Here is a 19,309-nt window from a genome sequence, read left to right as displayed (position 1 = left end):
TTTTAAAAAGGGACCATTAAAAGGGAACCAAACCTCTCACTCAGCCTCATGTGTAGCCAGATGTGTAATGTAGAGGTAATGAACTGGTCATCTGCTTACAAAAACATTTGTTTTCCAGACCTACAGACACATTGGATTTGTTGCTTTTTTTTTTTTTTTTACAATAAAAACTGCATATAAAGTTGCAGTTTATATGCCTCTCTGTGCAGTGGCAACAGGTAAGTGAGATGGCGTTCAAACTGATGGAGTCGTTATGGAAGCTACAAACTTAAAAGATATGCCAGCTATCAAAGTCTGACCCCTGTCTGTGCTGCTCTGCTGTCTTCTGAACACACTAATGGCTTTGTCAACCAGGAGCAAATGTCAAGTCTATAGAGAGAGCCTTTCAAGGATAAATAAGACTTCTTGCTTTACAGTGCTTCATGATCTACTCATTAAAACACATTATGAACATCAGCTTTAATGATTGTATTCAACATTTCCCTCTGATTGTTTCTGTGACTCAAGACTATTTTTCAAGCTCTGCTGTGAGCACGAGGGCGGCGATGTTACACGAGGACATCTTGTGCACCAGATAATTAGTAACATAACAACAAATATGACACACATTCACATATAAGAGACAAAGACAGATGGCTTGTTAAAGACTTCTAACACCCTTTGATTCAGGGAAACTGCTCGTTGCCATGGAGATGCTGAGGCTGAAGCAGGAGGGAACAAACCGCGGGAGAGTTTTTAATGTTATTATTTTCACAGCACTGATGATCATATTGTTGCTCAGTGATTGAATATGAACGATGGACATATGTATGTTTTCTCTCAGGTATGAGGAGTACACGGTGGAAAACAGTATCCATATTTATTTGATACACTGTAGCGGAGGCCTAGTGTCCGCTTCAGATACTGTGGATACAACACTATGTCCAGAGTTAATTTTAGAAGAGGTTGTTGTCCAGATTTACAGAGCAGTTGTAAATGTATTGTGAGAGGGTAGCAACAGCTTCAGCCTACACCTTTCTGCTCATTGCTATTATTAATTCATTACCATTTTGACTATGTAAGCAGTAGAGTACAATTCTGTTTCATTATTATTATTATTATTCATAACTTAAAAACTGTGGTAAAGATCAAGCAATAGATATCTACTTCATTATCTACTTGGATCAATACATCTCACATTTATTTGTGAGATTTTTTTGCTAGATAATGTTAACTCAAGGTCCATTTACAACATTTTGCCGCCATCATTTTCAGCCTCAACTGTTATAAAAAAATCTTCATATTTAATCAGCGTTAGATTTACTAATGACAGCCACTACTGATGACAGAGACTAATTACTGGTGAACCTTTGCTGACAATGTCAAAGGCAATGATACATGACAACTTCTTAAATAATACAGTCAGCTGGATGATTTCCTAAGAATGATTGAGGTTTTAGGTGAACCACAAGACGACTCAGTCCACTTCCTTTCATTTGAATAAGAGAGTGGTGTTTCTGTCTCTAAGAAACCATATTTATTCAAATCTCAACGGTACAAACATTTGCTATGAGTTATCTACATCTGACAGATGTCATTTCAACTGTCACCTGCTAACATGAGAAGTCTATTGTAGGTGGGCAGAAAGCTACCAACAACATGTAAGGCAATACCTCTGTATCTAGCAACAGAGCGCTCTGACACCACAGGTGTTGATGTGGGCGTGTGTATGTGTAAGCACATGAGATGTCAAAGTAACGTGACACTTGAATGAATATAGAAGCATGTGATAGCAGGGAGGAGGGGCAGGGTGAGGAAAGAGAGAGAATGAGAGAGAGAGAGTGAGAGAGCACTGCAGGGCATAAAGCCATAAAGTTCCACTGAGGCAGGACTGTCAGCTGAACAGTATTAGGAGTGTGTGTGTGTGTGTGTGTGTGTGTGTGTGTGTGTGTGTGTGTGTGTGTAGCAGCTGCTTCCCTCCCACTCAAACTCACTGCACTCCTCCCCCTCTTGGCTTTAACTTCTCAGAGAAGTAGAAATCAAAGTCAAGTAGAAATACTGCCACTTTGCAGATGCAGCTAATTAACAGTGTAAACTTTGACTAAAGAAAAGTATAAAAATAACGTGTGTGTGGTTCTGATCTATTTTATTCAACTGTCTCTCATCCTCTGCCTCCTGATCTCACAACGCAATTTGATCAAATTCCTCTCAAACTGACACCCCACCAACCTACTGTCTCACTCTGAAACATGTCACATTAAAGAGGATGAAGATGCTCTACCTTCTGTTTCACTGGAACTAAAGCTAACTAACTAAACTAAACCTTCCATGAAGCACAACTAGATTAAAGCATCAGTCAATCAGTATCACTCAGCTTTATGAAACCTTTAAAAGATTTAGCTGGAAATATACTAGATTCTACATTTCTCATATTGTCAACAAATCCCACATAAAACCAACATTCCCGTTCTGTCTGTGGCTCTCAGCTCCAAGCCCATTGGTTACCACTGGAGACATAAATCTTTAAAAATGCCTCACAAACATATAGTTCTATTTTTTTTTTAAAAAAGCTCAGTCATGTCATATAACAGCTGGTCACTGTGGTTTTTTAGCAAAAGTTACTCAACCAGGAGGAAATAGTACATTTATTGGGGACTATTTTCAGCAGCGGATGAGTCCACATTTGGTGCTCTGGTGAGTATTTCTGGCAGCAGCACGGTGTGTGTGGGATTGTGTAAAAATAAACTGCAGGGTGTGTGTGTTCATGGTAATGAAGGAACATGTCACCCAGTGCAACAGTGTGACTCACTGATGTGTTTTTAATAGTTTTGGGGGCAACAATGGAGGTCTACAGCACAGAGGAATAAGATACTAGTTAGTAAATCAGTTCATTGTTGGTTTGGATCTACACATGGGGTTTGTTGCTAGTAAGAACAACATAGAATACACAGACGTGTCCTCTTTTACTCTTCTAAAAAGTGTTGAGCAAACAATACATTATAATGTAACAGCTGAAAGCCATCATTATGTCACATGTTCACAGACCGTTGACTTCCTTCATTTGCTTGAGGCCACTGATTCACTGTGAATGAATCAGCACGACTCTGCTGATCAAACTATGGGTCGGGTTTGTGGTGGTGTTTAACTGCCTCTATTATATGGATAAATCAACACCTCAAAGACACAGTGTCAACGACAATCAAATACATATGAACACAAAACAAGTGCTCATTTGTTAGTTTATTTTTTGATGAATCAGTGTAGGTGAGGAGCTTTGTCTTTGAAGTAGCTGCAGATCATCCATTCATCCACTCCAGCCAGAGAGAAAACCACTACAATAACTCATCTGGAGCCTGAAGGCTTCTGAAGATGATGTTTTCATTTGTACACTTTTTATAATGAGGCTAGCAATCAGCAGCTGATGTGACCACATGATGAAATGTGTTAAGAGCTTTGACTTTCATCAGTTACGCTGTTGGTCTGATGGTATCCACACAGTACTTTGGAAACACTGCTCTGTTACTCAACTGAGAGTGTGTGTGTGTGTGTGTGTGTGTGTGTGTGTGTGTGTGTGAGGTTTGGTCAAACTCTTGAGTCAGCACTAACAGTTTGTATTCTCCACCTCCTGTCCCTCAGTCTCAACACACACCATAACTTTCTAGCAACAGACACACACACACACACACACACACACACACACACACATACACTTGAGCAGCAGGCTGGGCTGGCCCACTAAACAGTGACTTCATTGTACAGTTTATGCCAAACAGATTGTAGCCCCCTCCTTCCCTCTCCCTCCCTCCTCTTCCTCCCTCCGGTCTTCCTGTCCAACTGGAAAAACAGAGAGGGGAGTGGCCATGGCTTCAGTGCTCTGTGTGTGTGTGTGTGTGCATGTGTGTGTGTGTGTGAGAGAAAGAGAGAGAGAGAGAGAGAGTGGGACTGTTTTTACTGCTCTGTGGGGTTCAAAGGTCTCCAGAAGAATAGGCAGCTCTGTGTGGGCATGGGTGATTTAAGAATAGAGGAATCTGTGAGTGCAAGTGTGAGAGTGTGTGTGTGTGTGTGCGTGAGTTCTCTGCAGTCAGTAGTGCCAGGAAGAGAGTGAGGCTCCCACTTTCCTTCACTTCAGATGGCTGTAGTCTCTGCTGCTATGGAGGAATGGGAAAGTGTAGGAGTGTGAGTGTGTGTGTGTTCTGGTTGTGCAGTCTAGCAACATGAAGTGGTTGAGTAGTGTGTTTGAAGGAGCAATACTAACACAACAACGTATGAAACTATATGGAATCTGACTTAATCCAAATAAATGTCACTGGCCTTGTCTGGTAAATATCCAACATGGAAAGCAAAAGACAGGAAGCCAGTGCAAAGCAAAAGTGAACATTATATTGTACACAGTTATAAGGCCAGGTCATGCAGGCACCATGGGGAGACAAGTCTACAGGCTGTCAGTGTCACAGATATGAGCTGTGTGCACGTGTGTGTGAGTGTGTCTGCCTTCTATGGTAAATAGGACAGGACACTGGGGACCATGCAGACACTATCCTGCATCAGACTAGGCTATAACATAGCCCTGCAAAATACAGTGAAGCACACACATGTTCACGTTTGCTGCAGAGCCTTTTACATGTACTACATTATGACTAGTAATGACTTGCTTTATATAGAAGTTGCTAGTTAATACGCCATTTTGCCAGCAGAACTGCAATAATGTACATGCATGTAAAATAAAAGACACTGATGTGAAATTTCATTCTGGCTACAATCATAAGGTTTAAATATGTCTTCATGCTACGACTAGGAAGGCTACATCTGTGATACTTGACTAAATCATTATGTCAGACAAGTAGCTGCACACATCACGCTGCTTGTTTTGGTATCTAAAGTGGGACAGAAAAATGGGAGAAAGGAGGAAACTCAGAGTGGCTGCATATACACAAGAAACTCAAACATATAGAGCTGTTGATGAAGTGCAACACAAAACAGATGAGTGGAACAGATCGGTATAGTGTTAACTCTGCTGAGAACCGGTGCCAACAAAGACAGGAAGCAGAAAACAGTAGCTCACCTGAGGCACCATCATCAAATAAGGCATGCAGAGAACAAACAAAGCTCACGCTTCATACAATCAAGCTGGGGGAATATCAGAAATGTTTTCTGGCACCAGGATGCAATGTTCATCCTATGAGTTTACAGACTGTGGAACATTTGTGGTAGCTGACCATGACAGAGTCAGTGCACTGGCTAGAGTGGATAGACAGCCAGGAAACCTGCTACACAGTTTCAAAATGGGTCAACAGAGGACACGGCAACAGGGGTTCTGACTTCTGATTGGTTGCGAGCAAAAGAGAAAAAAATAAAAAATAAAAATAAGAGATTCTCTCTTGGACTTGTCTTGAGCACAAACTGATGACTGATGGAGAGAGTGTGGTGCACACTCTTCCCGTCTGGTTGACACTGAGTGGAACACAGTGTTCCAGCCAGCACAATACAACAAGCTGTGTTCAGCTGCAGAGCATTGACACGCATACACACAATTACACACTCGCATCAAACACACAGCCACACAAGTATACATCCCTGTGAATTACTGCCAATTGTAAAGCTACATTATCTACTGTGTGTATCAGTCAGTATAAAGTGTGTTGATGTGGATGTAATTTATGAGTCAGTTGTGAGCAGTCATGTGTAAAATCAGTGAGAAGACAGACTGTGGGCTGCACGTGTTGGCTTTATATTCACATTAAACCCTGGCAGTGTCACATACATATGGAACACAACGCCCAGCCCTGGCTGAGCTGGAGACACAACAGCACTCCAAGGCTGCAGTATCCAGCCTAGACCTAATTGTGAATGACTAATTCTTCATTAGGAAATGAGATCCAGTTATAATGTGTACACCTGCCAACAGATAACATATTCATAGTTCTTTTTTTTTTTTTTTAACAGAAACCTTTTATTCACATCAAGATCATCTGCTGTGCAATTAAAAGCAGTGTTATGAGACAGCACAGCCAAGGCTCATCTCAAATCAACACTGCTGCTGCATCTCTGCTTTAATGAGCCATAGTCCTGTCACTGTGAAAACTCCTCATTCCATACTTTCACATGCTCATGATAGTGAAGCTGATGCAAGAAACACTGTGTATCCTTCCTTTTCTTTATATCTAAAGCTTTTAGCCATATTTCTCCTTAAAATCAAACTCTATGTAATCAATGGATTAAACATCATTTTATAGACAGCAGATCAAACAACAAACAAAATGCACAGAGGCTCACCTTTTCCAACACACACACACAACATGTACACAGTCAAGTTAACTCTCATCTTTTCTCTGCAAATTAACAGAAACATTTCAAAATAGCTCATTACTACACAAGCATATTTGATAAAATCAGCAATAACTGGTGCCATAAGTATCCATAGCTTATCACAATGTTAGAATAGTGCTGATAATGCAAAATGAAAGCTCCTATCATGCTATAAAAGCAGATGAAATAATTGACTGATATTGCTGCAGTATCAACTGTTTACAGAGTGAATTGAGGTGATGGATTATGTAAAGTTCCCTTTAAGTTCCAATTCATGGTTTCCCTCTTTGCTTCACTAAAACTCATCTAATCTTACTATAGATGGGTTGGTAAATGAGATGAACTTCAATCTCTCTGCAAATTATTGTTCATCTCACTATTCTATTGCACCAAAACTTCAATCTTCTGTCAAGTCTGACTCCTGGGCTTAGTGACAACAAATGTACAACAGAAAATATGTGGACATTTACCAGGCAGGGAGGGTCTAACGAAAAGATGCTATTATTGGCTGCATTATGGGAAATGTAGGATCTCATCTCTTATGAGAATGTGGTTTCAAATAATGTTTAACTGGTTTCAATCATTAAACTGAGCTTCAGCACTTTCACCTTTGCCACTGTTTGTTATAGATATATGGCACTGTGTGAGTAGAGGAGGTACAGTGTGGTGAGCTAATTCACCAGCCTGAGGGGTCATTTGGTGTATTTATGAGTGGGAGTGTATTTATTACCTGGTATGGTTGGTAGGCTGAATGGTCAGACAGGAAGTCCAGCTGTCGGTCTAACAAGAATTCCACTGCTGTTACTGACGACAACAAGCTCTTCCCCACCACTGGCTTAAACGCCTGCAAACAGAGACACACAACATGGTCAACAACTACAGTTACACAATCAGTTCAAATCAGTGAGGCAACTTGTTTCTGTGAGGAATCTGATCACATCACAATCACATTTGGTGAGTTGTTTTGTAAAATGAATCAACTCTAGTATAAATATGTAATAAACAATACATGTATAATGCATTTTGGCTCTGCAGTTCTCAATGACAAAACATTGTGACACCAAATGTCAGAGATTTGAGGCAGAGGAAGCAGAAGAATAAAGGCAGAGCAATAGAAAAGATTAGAGGGAGGAAAAAGCACAAGTGGCGACGTGATGAAGAGAAGCAGAGAGAAAGAGACAGAGAGCAGAGGATAGAAAGAGAGCTCCGGAGTGATGAATAAATTAATGAGTAGAGGAAGTCTGACAGTTCAAAGGCAGTACACTCCACTTTGATGTTGCCTCTTTTACGCACACACACACACACACACACAGATGATGTCTGTCAGCCTGCGGCCTGAGCTCAACTGTTACTGCACTAGCTTCCACATTTCCTCTTCATATCTGTGTGTATTGTCATGAATGTACTGTTGTTACTGTAGTTACACTCCTGCAGCCACTGCAGCGGGATGTTTGCAGCTAGTGTTGTGTAGTGGAGGGTTGGTGCTGCTGTGATTTATGGTTACATAACAAGGTCAGTCTGATGGAGAGATGAGAGATTAGAGGTGAGAAACATGATCACTATGACCTCCCCTCACACCCAAAGGAGGCAGTAGCACATTGTGTGTGCAAGCAAAACATGATAGTGTGTGTGTCTGCAGCTCTATTTCTGTCTGTCTATAGATATCACATTTCCAGCCTGCAGTGGCTGCGTGCTGCCAGCAGCACAGACCACACTGCTGCACACTATTTTGGAAATTGTTGATAACAACTGTAAAGTGCAAAAGTCACTTTTCTCCACCTCTGCAGTCTTGACCAGTGATGCTTAGATTCTGGAGCATAATTAAGACACCACACTGACACATGCACACCGGCGTCAGTCATATGCATGATATGCATTAATCTAACATTACGCAGGTTTGTTTTTAACTCCTTCACATCCATTAAATCATTCATTTCCGGCCCAGTTTTCAAGGAATTCATATCGAACACATCAGCACCCCAAGATTTACAGCCAGTGCAGTACATGTAGCTTTATGGAACAAGGTGGAGTGTAAAGGTGTGGAGGTGTGGAGATCAGGATGGCGGGTGGTTACGTAGTGCTTCACACTTTCATGCAGGAGAATGAAGTTTGTATCACAGACCTGCAATAAACGTTTGCCTTTTTATTAACTGTAACTATCATCTTTCCCAAACCTTAACCAAGTGTTCTAGATGCCTGAACTGTAGTTTATTAGCAACATCTTATCTTAACCTTAGCAATGCAGATTTTATAGACAGTAAGAAGTTTAAAAAATGTAGGCACTGGATGTAAAAAAAGATGTTACTGAAGATAATCTGCTGAATCATGGCAGCAGGGTTGTTTACTTCTGTACCTGCTGAGTCACCTCAATAGACAAGAAACAACATTCATTAGGCTTTCACTTTAATGTCAGCATGTTGGCCATCAGTACACTGTTAATGTCAGTGATTAGAAACCTGGATCAGGTGTTTACATGCCGCAGTATCCTTTTCTGTATTTGAGCAGTCCAAGTAGTATATCAAGGTTTCTCAAAACCAAGATACGTGGTATCACATGACTGGGATGGTCCACCTGATCAGCATGTGAACACACACAGTGAGGGGAGAGCAGTCAAAACACACATGTTAATGATCATCTAAGAGTGGACCATTCCAAGGAATATTCTCACTTCTTAATGAAAACAGCTTATGGTCTTTAACTGTTTAGAAACTGAATTCAACAGTGCACAGAGTCTCCAAGCCAGCCTTCTGTCATCCCTGTCTTTACACTGAATACACTGCTGTTACAGCCTGGATTCATTACAGATGCATGATGGGAAGGAGTTAGCACCACTACCAGCCCTGGTGTAGAGTAGAGCCAATGTAGATGCATAATTGGACCTTGGCGAGGTTTGTTGTATGCATGAAGTATGCTTGTTACCATGACAACAACTGAGGGCACAGTAAGCTGGTAAAGCTGTGTGGAAAAGATGCATGACAAACGTTGGGGAAAGAGAATGACTCAACTCTGTGTACACAGAGTGTTATTCACTATGATTTTCAATGATGATCCATGGCATGGCTGGATCATTGTGTGCTGCCCTGTGAACACTGTTCCTATGGTTGTAATGCACCAGGAAACACAGTGCTGCCTTAGCAAAGGCCGTGAAGAAGAAGACAGCAGGCGAGTAAATATGGATGTAAATGCAGGATTTAAAACACTTAAAAAAAAATCATGCTTGAAAATGTTTATGAGAAAGGAAAGGCATGGATTCACACAATGTGTTCTGGTGAGTAACACTCAATGTAAACATAAGTGTTGTTTGTTTACATTGAGTAGTCATAGCTTTGGATCTTCTGTCAGTCATCTGATTTACATCTTTGGATTGTGTTTGTTTTTGGTCAATCTGTAAGGAACACTTCAACAACCAAACTGTCAAAACCAGCCTTTTTCTGACTCATGAAAGCTGAAGACAGACACAACTTCAACTACAAATAAGAGTGGGGCAGGAAGTTATTTTAGGTAGATAAAGGCCAGCTATGTTTAGTGAAGCAGATAATAGGCAGACCAGTACTGCTAAACCTGTTCTTCATTCATCTGTCAGGAGATGGTGGGAAGACAACACCTCTTCTAACAACTGGATCCAAGACATTTGAAAACACTTTTGTATGATACGGTACAAACGCTGTGTGCAGAGAATTACTATCACATTTTGGTCAGACTCAGTGAGTTTAGAGAGAGGGAATCATTTTTGTACTCTCTGAACAGGATGATTCATGATTCCAAAATTTTTTAACACCCACAGCTTCCGTCTGTGGATCCCCACTCTGATTCCTCTTTTTCTCAAACTGAAAGGACACGACAGTTTCCCCATCCCCTCTAAAATGACTCGTCCACACACACACACACACACACAGACACACACATCCCACTCAACCGCAATTGGGTCACATCTGCCACGGTGTGCCAGGAAAAAGCATTCTGTCACTGCATATTTCCAGACAGGCAGCAGGAGAGATTCACTTACTGTCAATACACAGCAGACATTCAAGCAAGGGGACATATGCACAAATAAACACACACTAAGGCAGGAGAGGTAAGGATATTATGGCACAGCCTATTTACACACACACACACACAAGCTCCCAGGCAGTAATAACATCTAAACAGACAGATATGAGAAAATGCCATTCTGTGAAAGCAGAGAAGTCTTCATAAACACACCACACATCCTCTGCTGTCCTGGGTGAATGTGTGTGTGAGTGTGTGTGAGTGCGTAGTGAATAATTGATGAGGAGAGGAGCAGCAGAATGTAAAGGAGATGAAGAGGGGATGATGTAGCTCATGCATCACTAAGTGACCTGGAGAGGCTATAAAAACACACACACACATCCAGGAGGCCGTTCTCTGATGAAGGTCAGAGAGAGAGAGAGACAGAGAGGGAGAGTTATAGTTATAAATCAGACCGGATGTATCTGAGGGTATTTGAAGACATTTTGTTTAATTAATTTGGTTTTATTTCCCTAGATTAGCAGATTGTAGTAATATCACCATCTGTCTTTTCTTTTGTCTATGATTCTCCTTCTCTTTATGGCAACATAAATGGATTTAACGGTCATGCTAACTAAACAAGCTGAACTGACTTTGACAAATTAAGAGAAGGACATGGGATGCTTGCTGTCATCTCATATGCAAACATGTATTGGGAATGTTATGTGATTAACGCACCTCTATGTACATTTTGGCTGTTACAGTATGTCATTGAAGAAGCTTCAATGGACTTCAATGGAGAGTAGCAGTGGTTAGAGCAAGTAAAAAAACAGAGCAGAGGAGCTACAGCAAAGTTAGCAAGTAGGACAGAGAGAACAGCAGCAGAAGAAGAAGAGCTGCTCACAAAGCTGGATTTTCTGAATCTGATAATCCAGTTTGTCACGGAAAACCTGAGAAAAAAAACTTATAAGCAACTATTAAAAAGGTCAGAGCGCTGACATGACACAATCTGTGCTATTGATTTTTATGGCAAATCATTTACTACACTGCCTGTATTGCTTTACAATGAAGCAATAATCAGCTGCTCATGGCATGACTGAGAATGAGCAACATTCATCCTCCTGTGACAGAGTTGTGTTGATGACCTAGAGATGCATGATGCAGCGGTAGCCATACTGTCTGTAAAAAGCTCTTTCTACATGGGAACAAACGTCTAGTGTTGTGTTGGGGACAAGTCGGCTTTGTTGGGTAATTTTAAACGTATTGTATGTGAGAGAGTGTGTGCGCACGTACGTTTGTGTTTGTGGTGTGATGTTCAAGTGTGATTGTGTGATCTCTCTCTCTCACACTCAAAAAAAAAACCCCAAGAACAACCAGAGAGCTTCGATGTTAATTTTAGAAATCTAATGAGGAAACGAAAAAACCACATACACAGCTTCAGTTATGAAAATATGGACACCTAAACACAAACTGTCATTTGTCACTTCTTATACTTTTGTCATAGAGGAAATGTGCATATGACGCAGTAGGCAGCATAGTCACATATACATCACTGATAAACCACAGATTTCCACTGAATAATTAGGAATGAAGGTTTCACATCTCTCCTTCTGCTGTCATATGCACTCTCCCTCTTCTGCTTCCCCATGTGTGTGCTTCAATCAATGCGTCAGACTGGAGTTCAAACCAGGTCAGGAGGAGGGCTGTGATGTAGGGTGGTGTTGACACATTTATAGAGCATTGACATGAGTTTGACACCCGTTACAGTGTAGATTTGAATGAGTATCAGACGAACCTTATTCAAAAAGCTTCCTTCTTTTTGAAACCGATGAAATGAGTTTACATATGATGTCAACTGTCCTGTCTTTGTATCTCCGTGATCTATTCTTTTGATTCTTTTTATGACAGAGACATGGCTGGCACAAGAGTGTTAACACAACATAATGTTTGGACCTTACTTGGTTCCCTGCTTGCAGTTGCCAGATGTTGCAGGAACACTTTCACTTTCAGGATTAAGACAGATGTGCTTATGTCAAAAAAAAAAAAAAAAAATTCCAGACATTTTTTTGGGACATTTGACATTTTATGTATTTTTTCCCATGAGCAGCGAAAAATTCCCCAAAATGGTAGGATGTGTTGCAGAGTGGTGCTGCAGTGATGAGCAGTGTTCTCTAAGTGGGTCACACACACACACACACACACACACACACACACACACACACACACACACACACACACACACACACACACACACACACACACACACACACACACACACACACACGTTGTGCTCTAATCTGCTTATTGCTTTAATGGTAAATGAGCAGAATTGTCAAAACACAGGTGTTCTCTCTGTCTCTCTCTCTCACACATACAGTTAGTGAATCTATGCATATATTGGCTGTAAAACCTGACATACTGTCATTCAGCACAGTGTGTCTAAACAGCATTTTGTCTTGGTAACCATTTACAACTAAAACTAGTAGTCAGACTCTCTAGCCAGCGTGAGGCTGTAACACTCAGCGTTCACTCTGGATCAATATCATTTTGATCAAATGTGGGGTTGTTAAAACTAAAAAGTGCAATACTTCACTAAGTATTATTAATAATTTATCATTTACACACAGTCAGTGTTGCACCGAGGCACTGTTTCAAAGGCTGACATTATATTTCACCAGAGGAGGATGAATAGAAACGTGCTTGTGTCTCTGCTAGTCCCTCCGTCAAACAGGTGTGTTTAGTGGCACAAAGGGAAACCACTTAGCCACCTTTACGTGTGTCTACTCTACAGGGAAGCAAGCAGCATCTGGAGACGTATCCCACACTGCTACTACAGCTGGCAGCTCAGTGGTGCAACACAGCATTTGGTTTAGTGACAACCTGCATCCTAGAGTGGAGGCAGACAAAACAATAATAAAACTTCACTTCATTCTGACCTTCATCCTAATGACAAACACTAGAAATGAAGGTCCTGTTACATAGGAAACAAATAGTAGCATTAGTCAGGTGTTAATGAGGTTTTCCAGTCAACACATGCAGCTTTTTATAACATGAGACAACACTGAGCTGCAGAGGAGACGAGTCAACTAGCTCCAAAACTGAAAATGTTTTAGTCATAAATAATGTGTGAGGAGCAGTCTGGACTAACTCAACATGCATCAACAAAGAGAAGCTAAGGTCACAAGCTGAGAGAGGATTCTAAATGACAAACAGATGCTGGTCATCAGCAGGAAACACAATATAACACAATATAACCTACAGCTAGACCACTGGTAGTAAAAAATCATTGCTTTGTTGATTTTTATCTTTCATTTTGTCTACTGCTAGGATATGAGAAATGTCATTTCAACAGTAGAGTTTCCCCCAGAAAAGTAGTTAGTCCTGGTGGCAGGAATCTTTTGATGGGGGCTGGCAGCCTCTGTGTTTAGTTTCTGTGATAACAGAATCCCAGATGAAATCGCACAATTGAGAATTTAAAAAAGCTAGAACACAGATTCCATAGGGCCCTACATGAAGTCTGTGCTAGAGGCTGACTGGACATGTGAAAACATGCCAATGTAATGTGTTGCTATAAATAAGTAACTTATTCAACACATATGGCAGAGTCTCACAAACAATCTGACACTGTTGTTTTTGCACTCTACAAATAACTTGAAAAAAGTCCTGGTTGGCCACTGAATCTTACATTAATGTACAGCCTTGGAATGCTGGGCACATTTCATAGCTATATGGAATAAATTGCAGCTCACTTGTGTCACTACTATCAGCAAAATGTCTCCAGTGTTTCCTCTATAATTGTACATGCCTGGCAGGCTTTTTTTACTGCCAAAAATAATACCAGATATCCATTCCTTTGGAAATCAATAGTGTTTGGGAGACTCTGTGCAGCACTGTTCTGTAATGTGAGTCAACCTCTGTGTGGTTGCCTGGGAAACTCTTGGTAGTGTAGCTCCATTAAGGAATAGGGCAGTGCGTGATGTGTGTGAGTGGAGAGAGCGAGCGGCAGTAAAGTGATGGTGAATGTGAGCGGAGCAGTAAATGTACAGACTACAGTGTGTCAGTTAATAAATGCTGCAGCTTCTCAACACAAAGAAAAGTCTGCTGTTTCCCCAGCTGCTGGACAAGTGAAGGGGTTAGCCCTGAAGTTAGCAACAATGGGTTAACCTAACCTGACCATGTTCACTTAAGGGTTTTTTGTCCTGAGTTTCAGTCAACCTAGGGGAAACACTGGTATCTACACAAAATTCAGGAACTGCTTTGCTCAGAGTACTGCAGGGTTTTTCCTGCATGGAGGAATTTTTGGCGCCCCCCACAGAGGTTTTAGCCTGCGCCAAAAGGAAAATCACCTGCGCCAAAATGATAACAACTGAAATAAAAATAGTAATTCAAATCCTCTCCAAATGTGTTTAATAGCAATTTATCAAACAGCTGTTGAAGGAGCAGAACATAAACCTAAATATGATGTCTTTGACTTCCAGTAGTCAACTCTCCTCTCATCCACAGACACCATATTTTACACATGTGTCTGCTGCTGGATAAGCCAGCTAAGCACTAGTATGACAAAGGACTTCCTGTGATTTCTCATAAAATAAAAGCTGTTTCATTTCTAGTGAAAATCTGAAGAACACTGAATTACATCTGCAGTGTACTTTTTGTGTCATATCCTGCCTCTTGCACACCTCATCTAAACCGGAGTATATGAACTCTGGACATTGTGACTTTTTGGAAGAAAGCTTTCAATCAGATCACCTGTGAGGTAAGTTTCCAACACCTCTCTCCCTCCACCCCTTCTAATGTTGTAATAAAATGATTTTTTAAACCAGTTTTATTCATTGGGATCTCATTTACTCAAGCATAATAGACATTTTTTCTTCATCAAATGGTCAGAAATAACAGGAAATTGCATCCATTTCTGTCAAACAAGGTAACACAGACTCATTGTCTTTCCTGTAAGTGGACTGATGATGCTTGCTGATGTGTGTAGTCACCCTGCTTAAGGCCCATCCTGAGCCAGGAAAAACCCTGGACTGCATCATTTATTTTTATTGCAAAATGTGGATCATAATATACATGTAGAGCTACATTACATCCAGCTCTGTGCTGATCAGCACATCTCTGTCTGCCCTGATAGCAGCCACACCGCTGCTCCCTCATTCTCCCTCGCCCACTCACTCACTCACTCCGCTAGTTTACCGTTAGCCATTAGCCTGCACACTGCAACTAAACATGAGTGGTGCTTCAAACTGCTCTTCAACACAACTGCAAACAAAACTTTCTGTCCTTAACTTACAGGCTACAGTAGGTAGTTTTCCAACCAAGCTGCCCCGCTGTAACTGCAATTTATACAACATCTTCAAAAATCCTGAACGCTCAGGCCTGGCGGGCTGCCAGACTCGCAATACACTAGTGGAAACTCTGAACTGAGAAGGGCTTTTGGACTCTGGGGTATGAAACACAAACTAGACATATATTATGAAATGATGTGACATTTGGAGCTAACATATGTTAGCCATGCAGGTGTCAAAGCCACAGAGCCAGTAGACACACATATCTGACAGTGAAATAGACATCAATGTGAAGCACATTCCAGAAGGCCCGATGTGATTATTAATCAGATGATCTGCAAGCTCACCATGTCCTGGGATACATGAAATGAATGACTATCTTAACTCAGTGAAGCTGAGAGGTCACAGCTGCTCATTAAAACATACTCACAAAGTGCAGCGTAGGCTTGTGATTCAATAACAGACTTTGTGAAAGATTGTGTTGCTTGTGTTTCCATTAAGTTTGTTTCCATCCATCTATTTTCATGCACATTTTTGATTAAAAACCTGAGTGGAAATACTGACAATTTGGGGGAAAAAAGACTTGAAATATCACTGTGATGGTGCGCTGGCTTTTGTTTCTATAATGCAGCGGCTACCTGGAGTGTTGATCGTACACTAGAAGACCTCGCCTTTCTGGCTAAGAGGCTCTCTTCTTCCCCGCGCCTTGGTTTTTTTTGTTTTCAGCCACCCGACATCATAAATAAATGACTGATGATTTGCTTTCAGCCTGCGTCTCCCTCTCTTTTGTCATGACTTCAGAGCCAGGTTGTGACAATCAAAAAAGTTTTATGACGAACTGCGATGCAAATAGACTTAGTGACATAAATGATGTACGTGAATCATGTGACTTTAACGTCACTGAACAGCTGAAAACATTAGATCTGTGAGGAGACTGGAACCTTCCTCAAAATGAACACATGAATCAAATAGAAATGTCATATTTCTATCATAGTTTTACTGACATCATCTACTCTTCTTCTGCAATGGTTACATGGTAACCAATTAGGAAATGAATTAAAAACTGTTAAAAAGCAACTCCTAATATTCACATAACCATTCTCTTCTGCTGATTTTCTGGGAAGTTGGTTAAAATTTGCGCTACATTAGGATGGAAACTTTGCAATTAATACGGTAGAGAGTAATGGAAAAATCTCTATCACAGAAAAATAACCCCACTGAAATAAAGCAAACAGTGAATTTGGGGAAAATAAATATACTGGAATCTACAATCACTATAATAATTTTCTACATGATGTCTGTGTTGATCAAGTTTCATTTCTTTCTGGGATTAACAACTTGCTTTAATGTCATCACCATCCGCTCTACAAACGCTACAAATGATTACAGACTAGAATGTGACAAAGCTGTGAGGAGGATTATGACTTTTTTTGTGTAGTAGGTATGTATTTATAAGAAGCAGCTAAATTACAATGGTAACAGCATCTTCAGAGAACTACAGGCTATACACTCAACTACTACATGTCGACATGTAGGATAGAGCAGATGAGAATGACCATACATTCTATTCTGGGAAACCTACACAGTTCCCAGGCGGCGTACTTCAATCTATTCCATTCAGTCATACGGGTCAAACTCAACTTTGCTTTTAAATGAAAACAGCGATGACTCTTTAAAAGAAAGTATGAGCAACAGCAGAGGAAATAAAACTGTAACCTTACCTCTCTCCACCGTCTCCAAACAACGTCAAGGAGCAAAAGGCTCTGAAGAAAAAACACTTGACAAAACTAGCTTTGATCCGCAGAGCAAGGGGGAGAGACAGGAAGAAAGAAAAGAAAGAATGACGAGGGTATAAAAGGCAGAGAGAGAGGGGGAGAGAGAGAGAGAGAGAGAGAGAAAGAGTGAGAGAGAGTGTGGTTTCCTCTTGTGGTAAGAAAAGACAGATGGCCAAGAGGCAGAGAAAGCAGAGCAGAGGACGAGCTACACAGCCGACATTTTAACTGCTGCTGACGCAAGGAGGGAGAGAGAGAGAGAGGGAGGGAGGGAGGGAGGGACGGAGGCAGGGCCGGCCGACACATACTCCCCCCTCCCTCCCTCTCTCTCTCTGTGTGTGTGTGTGTGTGTGTGTGTGTGTGTGTGTGTGTGTGTGTGTGTGTGTGTGTGTGTGTGTGTGTGTGAGAGAGACGCAGGCCCGCTCACTCTTACTCGCCACGCTCTCTGACTTGCTCTCTCTCTTTCACTTTCTCTCACTGCCTCTCAGCTCTCTCTCTATATATCAATCTGTGTCTCTACCACTCCCCCCCCTCCCATCCCCTCTGTTCAATTCAGCTTTATTGACAGTCCTTTCTTTACAAACACTAACACAAATAGATCTGTATTGAGAGAACTTAGCAATAAGGGAAAGGACTTACAGGTATCTTGACTCACCGAGCTGGGCTCTAAAGGAGATGCAGAGTTGAACATGCCATCTGTATCTGGATCAGGAAATCACATGTTCATGGAGGTGTAAATGTCGTTTGTTCGCAGTAATTCACACACAACCCACGTCGTCTAATCCTAAACTATGTTGTAGAAATGATGTTATGTTCATTCACAATGTGTCTGCTGACTCACTGACAGAGTTGTGAAGTGGGAGGAGACATTTCTGCTGCCCCTGGTTCCGGAAGTACATTTCCTTTTTCCTTTTTCCAACAGACAATGTTACATTATGTCGGCAGCATGAAACTTCCCCAGTTAATTCATCAGTACAAAAGATGAACAACTGTGTTAGAAAATATCTGCTTGGGTACAAGATTGTATAAATAACTTCCCAGGTGCACTTTGACAGAAAACATCTGGTCACAGAGCTTCAAGTTCTGTCACGTGTGTGTCGGTGAAAGCAAGCAGAAGATAAATATTATGATGTTGAGAAAACTGATACTACAATCTACAAAGTGATTCACTTTTGAGTGAATTCACTAACTATGGTGCTGTGTTTTGTTTACTACTGCAACAAGGAAGCGTTTTGAATTCACAGCTCTTACTGGCTTCTTCTTCCCAGCAGCGGGGGCCCAGGCTCCTGAGGATTTGTAGTATTCCTAGCCGTCCGCTCAATTACAGGACATAAACATGATTTTGTGATTGATCCAGGAGAGGCCTGTGTTTCTATGTTTAATACTGTTGAGGGTATTTAACTTAAATGTAAAACGTCTCAGTACCTTTAAAAAAACAGACTTTAAGATCTTGCTGTTGGTTTATAAAGCACTGAATGCTTTCTGATCTGCTGCTACATTATGAAGCATCCAGACCTGTCATGTGATCTGGGACAGGTCTGCTTTCTGTCCCCAGAGTCAAAACTAAACATGGTGAAGCAGCACTCAGTTTTTATGCTCCACATATCTGGAACAAACTCCAAGAAAACTGTAGATCTGCTGCGACTCTCAGTTCTTTGAAATCACAGCTGAAGACTTTCCTGTTTGCCTTTCATTAAACCACATTAAGGTTAATATTTTACACTGCACTCTCACTCTTATTCTCTTGTTTTATCTGTCTTATTCCCTTTTTAGCTTCTTTTTTATTTCCAAATGTAACACTTTTTAATTGTTTTTATGTCTTTTTACTTGTGTTGCTTTTACATTCTGTCTTGATGCATTTGATGCTCTATGTAAAGCACTTTGAACTGCCTTGTTGTGTAAATGTGCTGTACAAATAAACTTACCTTGCCTAAAACCGCCTCACCTTCATTTTCTATTTTTCTATTTATGATGTTGAATCCAAAAATTCTTCTACAC

The 19,309-nt window shown here is 40.9% G+C and overlaps 1 protein-coding gene across 3 annotated transcripts in view; it reads right to left on the bottom strand.

Annotated features, from left to right (window-relative positions):
- The window catches only part of jmjd1cb (jumonji domain containing 1Cb), a 131,840-nt gene that overhangs the window by 40,447 nt on the left and 72,084 nt on the right, over window positions 1-19,309 (bottom strand). For 2 of the 3 annotated variants that reach the window (XM_067576750.1, XM_067576751.1), the window contains exon 3: window positions 7,016-7,129. In XM_067576750.1, the coding sequence (XP_067432851.1) occupies window positions 7,016-7,129 (114 nt within the window). Of the gene's footprint in view, window positions 1-7,015; window positions 7,130-17,260; window positions 17,540-19,309 lie in introns of those variants that run through there. The other variant, XM_067576752.1, reaches the window with a different exon arrangement.

Source organism: Thunnus thynnus, chromosome 20 (genome assembly GCF_963924715.1).
Source record: "Thunnus thynnus chromosome 20, fThuThy2.1, whole genome shotgun sequence".
Classification (NCBI taxonomy): Eukaryota; Metazoa; Chordata; class Actinopteri; order Scombriformes; family Scombridae; genus Thunnus; species Thunnus thynnus.
Note: the sequence above shows the minus strand (reverse complement) of the source record. Positions and strands in the feature narration are given on the sequence as shown.